The 16,065-nt window shown below is 34.5% G+C and overlaps 1 protein-coding gene across 1 annotated transcript in view; it reads left to right on the plus strand.

Annotated features, from left to right (window-relative positions):
- Positions 1-15,781, plus strand: part of LOC111064454 (RYamide receptor-like) — a 390,152-nt gene extending 374,371 nt beyond the window's left edge. The window contains exons 5-6 of the mRNA XM_039420218.1: positions 14,164-14,362; positions 15,761-15,781. Coding sequence (XP_039276152.1) covers positions 14,164-14,362; positions 15,761-15,781 — 220 coding nt within the window. The remainder of the gene's footprint in view (positions 1-14,163; positions 14,363-15,760) is intronic.
- The last annotated feature ends 284 nt before the right edge of the window (positions 15,782-16,065 follow it).

Consider the following 16,065-nt stretch of genomic DNA (forward strand, 5'->3'; position numbering starts at 1 on the left):
CTGTAGACGATAATTATTATTATTAATTTAGGTTATAGTGAATTATCATTTGAATGTAAAAATAATTATAATGAAGCAATTGATAAAAGTTTCTGATGCGATCGATAAAGATGACTGAGAATTTTGAAACTGAGAAAAATTATTGGACAAAAACGAATGATTCAAATTTCTGGGATGATAGAGAATTTTCTTAACGGTTTTGCTTGAGTGAAGCAACTGCCAATCCAGTATTTGATTAAATAAACCACTTGATAGGAAATAAGACAATTTTTAACAGTGGTCTTTGATTAGGAAACATATTTTTAATAACACATAACTGGGATATTTTGCTTTCGAGAGATTTCTATTAAACGAGGAAGACCGTAGTCGATTTAAGCGTAACAAAATCGCTATTTTAAAAACATTCTAAAATATATTTTTTGGTGCTTACTAAATATAAGTTTGTATCTAATAGTAATATAGCATTTCATCATTTTTTGAAGAATTTCTTGATCGCTTTTCACTTTTATTACCGTACAGCTTACAGCTCTGTGGATTTTGAGCAAGGAATTAGTAGCTACATAACCTCAATTTACTGATTTTATAAACAAATAACAAATTTCCTGTCTTAATCAGCCTTCCTGATATTATAAACAATGACATTCTATTACCAACTTAACGCTAAACTAGTTTAACTTAAACTGGATTAGTAAATGTACTGAAAAAACCGATTCAAGTTTAAACTTTCAGATTCACTTAACCCTTCCACTACCAAGCGGGGTAATTGGACTACCCCAACCCACATTTTCCCCATTTTTTTGTAGATAATGTTGTTGTATTTCATTGAAACCTTGAGTACTTGTTAAAAACATATCACTTTAGTTGTTTTTTCTCATAAAATCATTTCATTCCTCTTATTTTTTCAATTATTAGCAGATTTATCCTTGGGGTAACTCTATTACCCCGCTTGGTATTCCATGTCATGCAATTTTTTGGTATATTCATCCATTATCGGAATGCATAAGATATAATTTAATGTCCAATTATCATTTTTTCGCCAAACTGATCATAATGATCACTTGAAATCTAAATTTGAAAAAATTGCTTCTCTATAGCCATAATTTAATTATTTGACAACATTTCCCCTACATCTATTTGATAGAATGCTCAATTTTTTGTCCTGTCAGTTTTTGATTGAAAACATATTTTTAAACAAAAGAAATTTATTTTTAATTATATTAAAAGCTTTTGTAATGCATTTCATAGATGAATTAATGGAAAAAATATAGAATAAAGATATAAAACAGTAATCTTGTTGGGGTGACCCAGTTACCCCAGTTGGTATTCCGTGTATGTGAAGAAGGTTGGTAGTCCAAGGGTTAATCAAGTTTAGCAATCTATACTGTGCAAACGGCCCTAAGAGAGAAAAATTTTATAGCAAGAGAGTAGTAAATCAATAGTGAATGATAATGGTGTGAAACATCCAAAACGAACAACAAAGTTGTTTCTAATAAACCCTTTGGTTTTGACAATATCGTGTTGTTTCCTTTCAGTAGTAGTGTGATCCGTGGTCTAGTGTTTAGAGTGCTTGCATAGCAGCACAGAGTTCCCGGGTTCAAACCCTCTCATTACCAAAAAGTTTTTAACCAGATCACTCCCGTGTTATCGGATGGGCACGTTAAACTGTCGGTCCCTGTTGAAGTATGACAGTCGTAAGGCCCATTGTTTATATTGATTCATCCGATTGGTATTCACTGTAAATGTGTAGAGGAATATTTCAAGGCTACAGTAAATCATGCTATTTGTTACCGTACCTGGAATTATCAAATACGTTTCTATAAAAATCTCGAGAACCATTTTATTATTGAATTTTTTAATGTATCAGAATACGTTATTTCTTTGGATAACAATATCAGGTTTTTTTGTTCTGATATGGGAAGTACAAGCAGTAGGAATCAGATTTTGAAAGAGAATCACCCATTATCGAAAGATTTCAAATCATTAAGTTTTCGGATGATAAACAACAAACCGTTCTTAATAGAAAACAAGCTCTTGCAATGAATGAGCTGAGGAATTTAAAAACGAGCTATTACAAAATATAACAGGATAGATTTCTGAAGAGAGAAAATATAAGGGTCAATCTCTTTTGAGAAAATCACAAGCAATATTATTGCTCTGTTTATATCCTGCTAGCAGAGTATAAGAGATTGCATCTCTCTTCTATTGACGGCTCTATTACTAATTATTGACTAGATGGATATTGAAATTGAAAAGGGAGTTATTATCCATGGGAGTTGGGACTACTTAAGGACTAAGGACTTGTATTATTCACGATTCTAATTAAAAAAAGCTCAGACAACTCTTCTTCGACAAGCTTATAGTATCTTTTCTTCTAAGACAAATCGGCTTGTACAGTAATTGCCGGACATACACAACTAGCGCCCAGCGGTCAAATGGGAGAGATACATGGCTCCGATACACACGTACACGGTTTACGTCGTGACGTCATCACTGCCAGTCACATTATTTGTCTGTCTCTCTCTCTCTCTCTGGAAGTGATAACGCTATATAAACTTTCCGACAATCATCTGCTTCATAACGACCATTCCATCCTATTCGACTCCAAAAGTGTTCCATTGATTTATCTCGACTTGTGACGAATTTTAAAATCATAAATACATCTAATTTCCAGCTCTGACAGTATGTTGAAAAGGTTGACGACCGGGAATCCCCCGGTTTGTCAAAACCACACGACCCCATCAACTTTTCGATAATTAACACATATTGATTCTTTTAGGCTGTCACCATGAGTGAGAAAATGAACAGTGTTATTGATATGTTTGCTACGCTGAGTGACGGAGGTTCAAAGTTATTAGTGTTTGAAGTTTTTAAGTATTCAATAATTGTATCTTTATCTATCACCCACATTGCCTTTGTCTTAAAAAAAAAATTCAGAAATGAAAAGTCAAAACATTAGAATGAATGATTGAGACGATGTATTTGCTGGAACCAATTTGACAGAGATTATTCATTCAAGATGACTGTATATTGATGAATGATTGTTCGTACAATCATGGTTCTAGCCCAATCTTCAATATCAATTAGAATGGAATTATAGGATAGAAAATAATATGTAACTCATTAACTTGGCTAATATGTTGTCATATCATAATACAGTAATGTTTCGCTTGAAGCTTCCTTAGGATCCTGTAGTGAATTTGAATTTCGCTCCTTCAGTCGGGGAACGTAATGTCGGCTGCTAGTGAGAGCGAAATGGCATCACTCGTGATGACGTCACGGACGTTCACTTTGTTACGTTCAATCTGTGAGTGCTCAAACACATTCTGACCGCTGGGCGCAAGTTGCACATTGACGTTTAATTGCCAGCTGACGTTTGCTTAACAAGAGTGTCATCGTTATAAAACGATTCTTCTGCTTCTCCTTCTTCTTCTTCTTCTTCTTCTTCTTCTTCTTCTTCTTCTTCTTCTTCTCTTCTTCTTCTTCTTCTTCTTCTTCTTCGTTAGTGCAAAATAGCTCATATTCAGGTAGCTCTAGAAAAAATGTGTTCTAGTTTAAACTGGATTATTCACATAACAGTATTTGTCCCAACATTGATATGGAACAGGATGGTAATTGCTTAATCTAAAATTCTAAATCTTGTACTGTATATGGGCATATTTTAAGAGGGACACCACACGAAAGTACACTGCTGCGAATCTATTGTCTGGATATTCGATCAAACTTCCAGTTTTCAACGGTAGCTGTAACACATGTCACAGCACTCCTTGCTCAACTTTTCTAAAGTTGGAGAAAATGTACAAACGATCTGCAGCCAAAAAGTGAATGAAATCTCACAAGTTGATATAATGTAACTTCCATTCTTTCTTCCAGTCGGGCGAAATTTTCGAAGTACTCTTTTATAGACGTCAGCTCCCGAACGACAGCGCATATTACTGGAAGATTGCATGAGACACTTTCTGTATTGGCAGCTCTTGCAAACAAGAAGGTGCAATCAATACCTCTCTAAATTTTCAAATTCAGTTTCTCTGGTGTAACACTTGTAAACTAATGGAGTACATATTCGTATTCTAAGTGATGGTTTTGGTGTATGAACGGCTTGAGTTCTTGGTTTTTGTTAACTTTCTCTGCAGTTGATAGTAAGATTGACGTTAGTAAGATAGTAAGAGTTTTTATGAATTCAAGTTTCAAGTTAAAAGTACTAAAAATATAAAATCTGGTGTGGCGCACTCACACAACTTTCCTTGCCGTTATTAGAATTGATCACCTGACGCTAGTGTTCACGCGTATCACAAGTCTACTTATAAACAAAGATCTAAGCCAGCTGGTTACAGGACAATAACGCTGGAGACATACGATGTCTGATATCTCTTCATAGTGAATGATTTAATAGAATCAACAGTTGCCAACAGTTTGCATTATTGAATGAACACATTTACTCGAATTTCGAGCTTATTTTCAATTTTAGGTGGAAAATGTCACTGAACATTAATTGTAGAGAATTTTATGCTAAATCTTTTCCACTTAAAATTTTTCGTTTAAATTGTATCTGAAGCCCGATAATTGGGAATCTGAAATCACACTTTGCATTGATGGGGCGGAGCTCCTGCAAGTTTTACAGATATAGGACTTGTGGCAGTTGATAGAGCTTTTCAATGACTATTTTAGGTTTAAATTTGATCAAAATCGTTGGAGCCGTTTTTGAGAAAATCGCGAAAACCCCTGTTTTTGACAACATTTTCGCCATTTTAGCCGCCATCTTGGATTGCATTTGATCGAAATTGTTCGTGTCGGATCCTTATAGTGGAAAGACCTTACGTTCCAAATTTCAAGTCATTCCGTTAACTGTGAGATGAGATATCGTGTACACAGACGCACATACACTCATACTCACACACACACACACACACACCACACACACACCACACACACACACACACACACATACAGACCAATACCCAAAAACCACTTTCTCGGACTCAGGGGACCTTGAAACGTATAGAAATTAGGAAACTGGGGTACCTTAATTTTTTTCGGAAAGCAATACTTTCCTTACCTATGGTAATAGGGCAAGGAAAGTAAAAAATCAATTACAGAAAAAAGTATTCTCTAATTATCAGGAAACTCTAAAATTCATTATTTTGACAAGTCATTCAACCTTTCCCGGGAAATTAAAGTAAATAGTACATTAGTGTACATTAGTACCTAACTTTATCACTTTCTGCAGTTTATTTGTTGGATACAACAGTACCTAACTATATCATACTACAAAGTGTTTGTGATTTGTGTCTCCGAAATAAAAGTCAATTGAATTGAACGATGTAGAATACGGAATGAGGCAATGATGAGAATATACAACTACATAATGATTTTTATCTATATAATAAGACGTAGTGATCATAGTAGAACTCTCTGTTACCAGATAATTAATTCATTCGACATGAATACAATATATTTTTTTGGATAGTGTGATGACAATAATAATCATTGTATATCATATTGTAGATCAGATTTAGACTAGCAGGTAACCCGTGCTTCGCAAGAGTCAATGCTATATGCTATAACGTAAGTTGAATTTTGTTCTGCTTAACACATGAATTTGAATCTGAATCTGAATCTTTCTTTCTATCTCACTCCTAACCACTCTGTTCCTATCTGTGTGTCTCTGTTTGTCTCTGTGATGTGATAGAGGTGCAGAGGGCAGACAGGCAGTCACAGGTAGATGTAATAATGTAGATCGATTGCTTGGCTCGCCAGCAGATGGCATTGATAGAGGCAGCAACAGCCGACAGCCAACTTGTTCACTTAATCTGTGTTAATTTGTAGTTACAGCTTTGATAAGTTCTAAATAGTGTGTTTGTCTTTTCGGTCTCAAAATTTTATAGTTTTTTTAAAGTTTGGAATTTTCAAATTAATTGTGATTGATTTAATTCAATTTTGAAGTATTTTCAATTTAAAAATAATTTTTGTGTGTTTTGAATTGTAAATTGAGTGTGTAATAGGAGAATGAGTGACACATAACCTAGCTACATTTGGACTGTTGTATAAATTAGAATTGGAACCGTTTTGGGCGTAAGCCTGTGGTACTCTTCTGAAAGTTGTGTAATTCTGAATGATCGAATAAATAAATAAAATAAATATTTTTGATCAATTAAAGATAGATAAGAACAGAGAAACTTCAAAAATAAACCATTAAGAAAAGTCTATATTCTAGAAAGTCAGGTGAAATCAATGATCCTAGGGAACTTCCCCGGGAAAGATTGAATAACTTGTCAAAAACGAGAAATTTGAGAGATACCTGATAGTTTATAAATGCTATCATAAAATGTATCATTTTTTAGTACTTTAAACTCAAAACTAGACTACATGAACTTTGTGCCAATATTTTGCTGAAGATGCAACTTCCCCACGACTTCCTGTACTGCATAATCACGTTTTTAAGAATTGAATGGGAATAATTATTAGTGTCAAACTATCTATGCTGAAGTTTGTGACTACTTTGAAAAATTGCAAAATTATGACCCACTTCTTAACCTGAAAGTGTAGATGAGAAATCTCAAAGCGTCTCAAGATGAAGTTTTCCCAGTTTAAAGCATCATTTCCATCCCTGAGGATCAGAGGCCATTCGCTGATGCCGTCGAACTGTGAGTGGGAGAGCTTATTCGTGATGAAAAGATGGGCAACAAACCCTTTTTTCGCTTGAATGGGATAAGCGTTCCCTTTTTAATGAAATTCCTTCACTGATGAAAAAGATTTTCTATTACGGAAAAAGGCAAAATGGGAAAAGAGGGATTTCAGCCAGTAAATGCATTACGCTACTAACTTGCTGAAATCTGAGCTCTCCATAATCTAGTCATTGTTTGAAAAGTGAATGATAATGAAATTATTGTGGATCGATATTGAATGGCTTCTTTATCTACGGTAGATTAATATCTCCTCATTAGATTATGATTGACTATAAGAAAGGATACACATATTTATTATTACTTCTATTTTATCCTTCAATGTTGTGAATAGATGATACTAGTAGTTCTGTGAACAGTAGACCTCACGCAGTATTCTCATCCACAAGTACCTGATTGAAACTATAGACCTTATGGAAATACAGCAATAGACTGGCTTCTCCACACATCTGTGTAATCACTTGGCAGCTGATTTATGATGAATAATTCTATTGTCTGATTTTTACTCTAATATTGGCGTATGAAGAAGGCTCCTTTTTCCTTCTATATTATCCTTGAAATGCAAAATTTACAAAAAACCTTGTGTATACGTCGACGCGTGATTAAAAAAGGAACATACCTGTCAAATTTCATGAAAATCCATTACCGCGTTCCGCCGTAAATGCGCAACATTTAAACATATAAACATTAAGAGAAATGCCAAACCGTCGACTTAAATCTTAGACCTCACTTCGCTCGGTCAATTATCATATCATCAATACTGCTGTACATCTCCTTTCATATATAGAAATAATAATAGATTAAATAGGTTGGAATAAATAAATCCGCTTTGTGGAAATATTTAAGGTCTGTAGAATTTTATGAAGTGAACTACAAGAGTCAACCTATTTCGGACTATTTGTAACATTATCTAAATTTGGGAGAGGAATAATACAAGGTTACCTTATTTTTCCTCTATCATTTTGATGTTGTACATATTTTATGAAGAAATGAAGATAAAATAAATAGGATATCGATATCTGCATTTGGATTGGTTCCCAGCCTTATTCAAGATAATATTTGAAGAGAAGCACATTCACACGCGAGAAACACGTGTAAAGATATCTTCAAACACATGCTGGAAACATGAGAAAAAATATTGTTCCCGTCATTTGAAAACCAAACTAAGTTTGTGCAAGGAATAAAGAGAGTGAGTGAATTTCGCATGCGAGGGAAGTGAAGTGTTTATTTGCTTTTCCCCAGTCAATCAGATCAATATATTCGGGACTCCTAACTGGTAAACTTCTGCTGGAATCAAATACTATGTAGGCACACCAGGGTGATTTCCAGCTAAGCCATGTTTTCTAAATAGAATTGGACAGAATTCCAATCAACTGTGATGCTTGGAACGTGGACTGAGATTTACTTTGAAATGGAGAGAGGAAATAGGTACCGATATCGGATTCCTGGAATCATGTTCTAAATAGAAATTACAAAATCATTTGAACTGTAAAAATCATATGCTGATAGTGAATGTTTTTGTGATTTTTCTGGCTTCAAATTTATCAAGTTTTTTAATATTTTTTTTCAATTTATTAATGCATTTTCAAGTGTAATAATAATTTTTTTCATCTTTCTGATCAATCGAGATACAAATTTTTTAGTATAATGTATATTTGGACTGTAAATTTTTGTGATATTTATAAAAGTGTTTTCATAACCTCATTTGAACTATTTTTATCAAAATTAGGGAGAGGAACAGTTTTGGGTTTTTCCTGTTAATTCTCTCCCAATCATTAATTTGATGTTGTGATTCTTTCTATTCTTCCTAAAATCAATTAATTTATTGCACCAAGGTACGATGATTCAAGACCTTCATGTAGTAGAAAAATTGTACGATCTCTTCACTCTTCAACAAAATAGACAATACTGAAATTCCATCTCATTGGAATAATTATTATTCAACTCATGTATAAAAAATGACTGTAAATCTCAAATAACGTGTACATTTTTTCTGAGTGGTTGTGAAGGTAATATTGTGGTTGTTATCCATAGAATACTGGATAATATATAAGACAACTTCCAGTCATTTTATTCAGAATGTGTACATGAATTCATGCTCTCAAATTCCGTACGTTACGGATTTATATTCCCTCTACTGACTCTCCTTTTGCTACTGTCTATCAATATCAAATTCTACTCTCTCTGAGATATTGCAGTATTTCATGGAACCCATGAAAGGATGGCATATAATATGTTATGAGCACATCATCTTATAAAACTATAAATAAAACATCGATTGACGCTTGGAATAATCGCATATTGAGTAGAGTTTTCAGATAGATCATTTTATATTCATGAAAATACAGTATTTATGACTTGAATGACCTTAGTGATTTCATACTGATGAATAGAGCCTCGAGTCATTCGTTTGCGAGGTTGTTCGTTCGACGAATACTTTTGATTGGTTTGATCAATCAACTCCAAATTTCAATCATCACACATATTTTTCAACCATTATACAGACCGAGTTCGTAGGCTAGAGAAATTGTCTTACTGCTTCGCCCTTTTTATAACAGGATAGCATTGTAATCGCATAAAAAATGTAGTGACTTATCATCCACCTGACTGCTGATTTGTGTTTTGGGAGTTATCACACAGTCTTTCATGCGTCGACAATATTAGTAATTGTAGCTGTCTTGAATTCCACCCACACAGTGTAAATTATGAAGTTCAATTGACCGATATATTATTACAAGTTGATTTCAAAATTGGTACAATAGTTCATGAGAAAGCTGTCCAGGCTGGGGAGCTGGAGTGTTATTTTTTTTAAAAAAGGAAAGCAACAATTTTTATCTAATATTGTCAACCAACCAAACCAACATTCATCAATAGCTTCAATCACGGTCAAATGCAAATACGTGGAATTGGAAGGGAGAGGTGCGATTGGGAGCTGGAAATATTATGAAGAGTACAGCGTAACTACAGAAACCTACTACAGTAACTTTGAATAATATTTAGCTTCAAATGGATAGATTCTAATAGACTATGGCCCGGTTGCACAAAAGCCGGTTAAATTGTAACAGTGATTATTCTCACGAGAGCCAATCAGATATCTGTAGTATCTATTTTTATCTGTATTTATCTTTTTGATAAAACGACTTCTCTGATTGGTTCTCGTAGAATTAACCACGGTAAAAGTTTAACCGGCTTTTGTTCAACCGGCACTTGAATAATAGATTCTAAAGTTTCTATAGTAGAATCCAGTAACTGGCGCCACCCACCGGCAGAATTGAGAACTACCACAGTAGGCGTTCCAATCCACCAATCAGAAGAGAGTATGGGGAGCTGGGAGGCGTGGCTTGCTGCCATTGGTCCGTTATTCTCAGACCATGATTTTGTCGTTCTCCATCATTTCAGCTCTCTTCTATTCACACTCTCTGACCGTTCTATTCGTACTTATTTATTTAATTAGCTATTTATTTATTTATACATTGATACATAGCCTACAATATAATTCTAAACCATGAAAGATTGAGAAAGGAACAACAGGCTTAAAGCCCAAAACTGTTCCTTTCCCAAATTTGGATACAAATTGTCCAAAAATAGGTTATGTTTACACTTCGTGATTTTTTATTGTATGGATATTCCAAATTCTCTGCTGAGATCAAATTCAAAAGTCTGCATCAATTTTACTTGAAATCCTTCAAAGATCTTCAAACCTACTCTTGTGAAATATTTTCATCTTATTAAATATTGAGTCAGATTCAGGTCTTATACAATGCAAATAAATTATTCATTTTTGAGCTCTCTCCTAAGGAGATGACCTTATCCTGTACAGAAATTCTTCCATTCTAAAATAAACAAGCTGATTGATTAGTTGATTGATTATACAGATAAAATTGAGTTTCCTCCAAAAAAAGTGTCCTAAGATTTGGTTCCCTCTGGTTCATTTTGTAGATTCATGTATGTGATGGAATTGTAAAATAATCTGAACCGAATTTAGAATATTGATAATAGCCTATAGTAAAGATACCGTTCATTTATCTATTTGGAGATACATATGAGAGCACAAGGATAACATCCTATAATTGCTCTCTCAACACATAATACAAGTGAACGATTATTTATTGAAAGTGCAATATTAGAAGAAATGAAAAATCTTTAAGAAAAGTTTCACTGGAAAATACAGAAAATTCAAACTGTGCCTAACCTCTATGAAGGTAATAAAATAACAATGATTTTGAAGAAAATTTTTAGAATTTCAAAGTAGGCCGGCACATCTAGAAAATGAATCTGAGTCTATACTATTTCAATTCATGCGGGCCAACGGGTTAGAGTCAGGAAAACTACAATACGTTTTTGCCATGCCTGATTTAATCGCTGTTCACTATTTTAACACTACGATATTTTAAAACAAAAAAAATATCAACAACACTGACACGAAAGAGAATGAGAATCATATTAAATTTAACACGTTACATTACCTTTATTCTCTGATCTGGGGGCGCATTACTATCCTTACGTTAGATATTAATACTTCACCAAACCAATTAATATCAGTTGCAAATATTAAATTCAGAACAAAACTCAAAACAGAAAAACCCAAAGAACCCAAATTTCGTCAATAACCCCCCCATACACCAATTTCAAACCCGCACTTTGATTGACATTTTTGTATTGAATTGACACTGAATTGCACTTTGTTGATGGTTTCCGTCGTGTTTCCTTTCGATGTTATTTTGTTATTTCGGCGTTTTCTTCTGAGAGTTAAGTTGATGATGTCGAGAAGTCATCTTGCGATGCGGAACCTCCGTCTCCCGAAATGGCATTACGTCAATTCAGGTCAGGTATCATCCTCGGGACCCACTACTGTATTTAGAAACAGGTCTCCTATTGGGCGAAGGGAATCAATTTGACCAATCGTCGCGTGGCTTCTAGAGCCTTAGGATAAAATAGTAACTGCAAGATCATTAGTTTGTAATAATTATTGTAATACTTTCTGTTTTCCAACTTATCGCACTCTATGTCGCGACAGGAAGGCTAAGTTTTAGAGATAATTCCATAATCTACATTCCTCGACGACTCGGAGCCACAATTTTTAAATATCTATCCTGGGAAACTCGAAGTCATGGCCGTTCATAATAGAGAGAGAAAATAATTTATTTCGCTAACTCACTTACAATAATGGCTCCAGTCTATTGCTTATTAAATTTACTATTGTAACTTGGGAAAAAGGGTTGAATTAAAAATAGTGCTCGGCACAAAACACAATTTTAGATAACATAAAAAATAACGCAGCAAATAATAAAAGGAGAAGAGGAAGAGTTCTACGATTATACAGAAGTCATTATGAGAAGACAGAGAAAAATTAGTAACGAGAAGAAATTAAACACACAACTTCAAGTTCTTCAGTGTTTAAACATACCGTTCACCTAGATTATTAATAAAATTGTCTCTGATAATAGTTGTTCGTGAGAGAAGTTTGGAATTATCTAGTCTCTTTCATCTCTTCTTCATCTCAATGTCTCTGAAAAATAACAGTTTGTACAATGAGAAGTTGTGGTTGGACAGAGACAACAACATAAACAGTAAGCGAAAGACAGAAATTCAACCTGATGAAGCAGCAATTACCGTCTTGTATAGTAGGCCTAACTCAGGAACTCAACGTATTTTTTGTCACCTCCACGTATTTCTCGGTTGACAGAGTAAACGGTAATTGCAAGATGATAACGATGGTGAGAATTGAATGAATGTTTCATATCCAAGACGACGATGGTAAAAGCTGAGAATGGTCATTTCGATGCCCTGATAGTCACTTACTCTGGTGATGGCCATTTTCACTGACTTAAAAACAATTTTTGTTGGAATTTTGTAACACCCAGTCTACCCTACACCTTAGAAGTTTTATATCGTTGCAGGCTACAGTTTTGATGGGAGACTTTGCTGAAACTTTGTAGTGAATGTCATCTAGTCTACAAGTTACAGTGGGCTATTTTTATTTTGTCATCTGATAACAGTAGCTCCTATTGTGATCTCGTCACAGTATTTTTATTTTGTCATTCAGTAACTGTTTTCCTGATGTTTTTTTTCTTGTTACAGTATTTTTATGTTGTCCTTTAGTAACAGTATTTTGCTCTCTCGTTACATTATCGTTATCTTGTTCTCTAGTTGAAGATACTTTTAAAATTCAGATAAATAATGAATGAGATGCTGAAAAGTGTAGTGTAATTACAGACGTTTCCAAGAACTTTCATTCAAATGCTGTTAAGCCGTGTCCACACTGAACAAATATGTTTGACAAACATATTTGTTGAAACAGTTTAGGCAAATTTTATTATGTTTGACAAACAATGTTTGCCCGTGGTCAGTGTGGACGCGTCACCAAACTAAATATTTGTAAGTGAGGAGAACAGGTTTTATTTTTTATACAGTTGAAAATGTTTGCAAAAACAATGATTTTTTGATTGACAAACAATGATTGTCCAAACGTTTTAAAATGTTTGTCCCTGAGCTCCTCAACAAACATGTTTGCCGAATATGTATGTCGAACATTTTTTCAGTGTGGACACGGCTTTAGATGAATATTTGACTCGGTTACACAAAAACCTGTCGAATTATAATTCTAATTGAATGCAACGAGAACCAATCAGAAAAGGGGTTTTCGAGAAGTCTTCTCTGATTGATTCTTGTGGCATTTAATCACGATTGAAGATTAATAGGTTTTTGTGCAACCGGGACTCGAGCTGATAGAGAACGGTACCATTATACCCTAAACATTACCCTAAAAATTAATTACCCTAAATATTACCCTAAACATTAGGTGGATGCTGTGAAGTTGTTAGGGTGGCCAGTAATGACAGGACGTGTGAACATGCTCGTCTAATATGTTGTGGCTTCACGAAAAGGCTTTGAACATCATTTTTTGAGCTAAAGTTTCTTATTTTTAATTCTCTATTGTTTATTTCGTTGCTCTAATTCATTGTTTATACGATGTTAGAATCTGTTGTCAAACAGCTATTTCTCGTTCGAAGCCTGTGAATGTCTTCTTTGTTCGAAGGCAAGTGCGTTCACACATGTTCGACACACTTGTCCTGTCGTTAGAGGTCACCTTAAGGTCGTCACACACTCAGCTACGTTAAGGTAGAAATAGCCTACGTCTTCGGAAGACGTAGTCGTTTTGTATCTCCCAATGTTGAAAGTTACGCTATGTAGTTTGTGCAGATTGCGCGACGTGGGAAAATTGCGCGACGTGGGAAGATTGCGCGACGTGGGAAGATTGCGCGACGTGGGAAGTTTGCGCATTGGGAAGATAGTACAGTTTCGTCTATCGAAATTGTACAATTTTACTCCTGTAAACATCCAGCTTTTTTGAGATAATGAATACTTCAGGTATTGAGTTCTTATGTTATTTCTGTGCCTCAAAAATAGGGTAATAAAGTAATAGGGTAATAAATGTATCTCTACTTTGTCATTTAGCTACAATAATCCCATTTTGTTTCAGGTTTGTATGTGAGGAAGAGTGGGAATCGCAGTCAATGCGCCAGCTTTACAGCGCTGCACTGATGACTCTCCAGTACGCGGTGCCGTTGTGTGTGTTGGTGTTCACCTACACAAGCATCGCAGTTGAGGTGTGGGGTAAGCGACCCCCGGGAGAGGCGCAAGACACCAGAGATATTCGCATAGCACGCTCGAAGCGCAAGGTAATGCCCTTATCTTTCTCCACACGTTCACGTTGTTGCTCACATAATATGTTGTCATCACTCATTAGAAGTGGCATGTCGCCCTGAAAAACTGTGATATCGAGTATCTTGGAACCACATTTATAGTGTACTATAATAGTTGCTCTAGACAGGATGTATGTAATAGTGTACTTTAGTAGCTGCTCTAGATAGAAAGTACAGGTTTGCTGTCTCCTGTTAAAAATCTCGATGGAGTAGAATCAGAGACAAATAATAGGCTACCAATTCAACGGTATCTTTTACTCTGTGTAGAATAGAACATAAAAAATCGTTATTTATTGGAATATATACAAATTTATTCAAATGATGATATATAACGTAAGGCTAGCCTTACTACGAGAGAAGAAAATGAGTGGAAATCCATATCTTATTTTGGAAGATACAATGATACGATTCAAAGATCTCATGAATACTTCAAACCTTCTGTTGTATGTTGCTCCTGTAAAACGTTCATGACTCAACTGTATTATTCGAAAAAAAAACTCTGTTAGTTTTGAATTCCAATTAAATTGAAGTGAGTGAAACAACAATAGAAATAATCCCACAGCCCTGTACTCATTGTTAGTCCCTACTCACTGCAAGAAGATCAAGAATTCTATATATCCATTTAATTGCATGTCTTGTTCTATCAGAAAATGATGTGCTACTTTCCTCACTTCCTACCATTGATTCAGTATACAGTAGAACTCTAATTATCTGAATAAATGGGGACCGGGACTTATTCGGATAATCAAATATTCGTATAATCGGATTTTTTTTAAAATTGCCATTGGAGAAAAAAGAACTACGTATTGATATTGCACTATTTTTTTATTGAATTAAAGAAAGAAACATGATATTTTCACATGTTTTAAATATAAATAAAATGTACTTATGTACAAGTTTAGAAATAAAAATTATTGTTTTTTAAACATCTCCATCAATTTAGACTTTTTTTCGACAAATTTTTTTCTGAAAGTGATTCGGATAATCGGCGATTCGGATAGTCGGAGTTCGGATAATTGGAGTTCGGATAATTGGAGTTCGGATAATTGGAGTTCGGATAATTGGAGTTCGGATAATTGGAGTTCGGATAATTGGAGTTCTACTGTAGTATTTATAAAGGTTCACAAGATAATGGAGCAAACTTATGCGATAGTTCTGCAGCTCCAGTAATGTGAGATATAGGCCTAAGAGTGTTCCTTTTCAATCGTTTTATCAAAATTATCCAACTGCTTTCTGTTTATCCTTTATTCTAATACTAATAAGTAGGTATTCTCGATATTATTAGTTCAAATCTTGGAATACATACTCCACTCTTGTATTATTAGCTTTCATCAAATATTAAAATTTGAATTTAGGAATAATTGTAATTTTAAGGCTGGGTGCCATGAGCTATGAATAATGGAAAAGAGTAGCAATGGACAGATTTGGATGGAGGGCTGCCAACATATCAAATAATTGAGCTGCAAGAAGGTAGCAAATTGATTTTGAATTCAAGCTTCCTACTTGACTACTACTTTAATCTTTTTATGAACCATACAATAATGGTAAATTTCCCGAACAAGTAACATTACAAAATAATTTTGAGTGAGAGATAAATTCAAATCCTATTTATGGGATAATGAATATAGGCCTTAGGAGATAATTATCCCATTCACGTATCCTAAATTCATTGCAAGAAT

This window comes from Nilaparvata lugens, chromosome 2 (genome assembly GCF_014356525.2).
Source record: "Nilaparvata lugens isolate BPH chromosome 2, ASM1435652v1, whole genome shotgun sequence".
NCBI classification, from domain to species: Eukaryota; Metazoa; Arthropoda; class Insecta; order Hemiptera; family Delphacidae; genus Nilaparvata; species Nilaparvata lugens.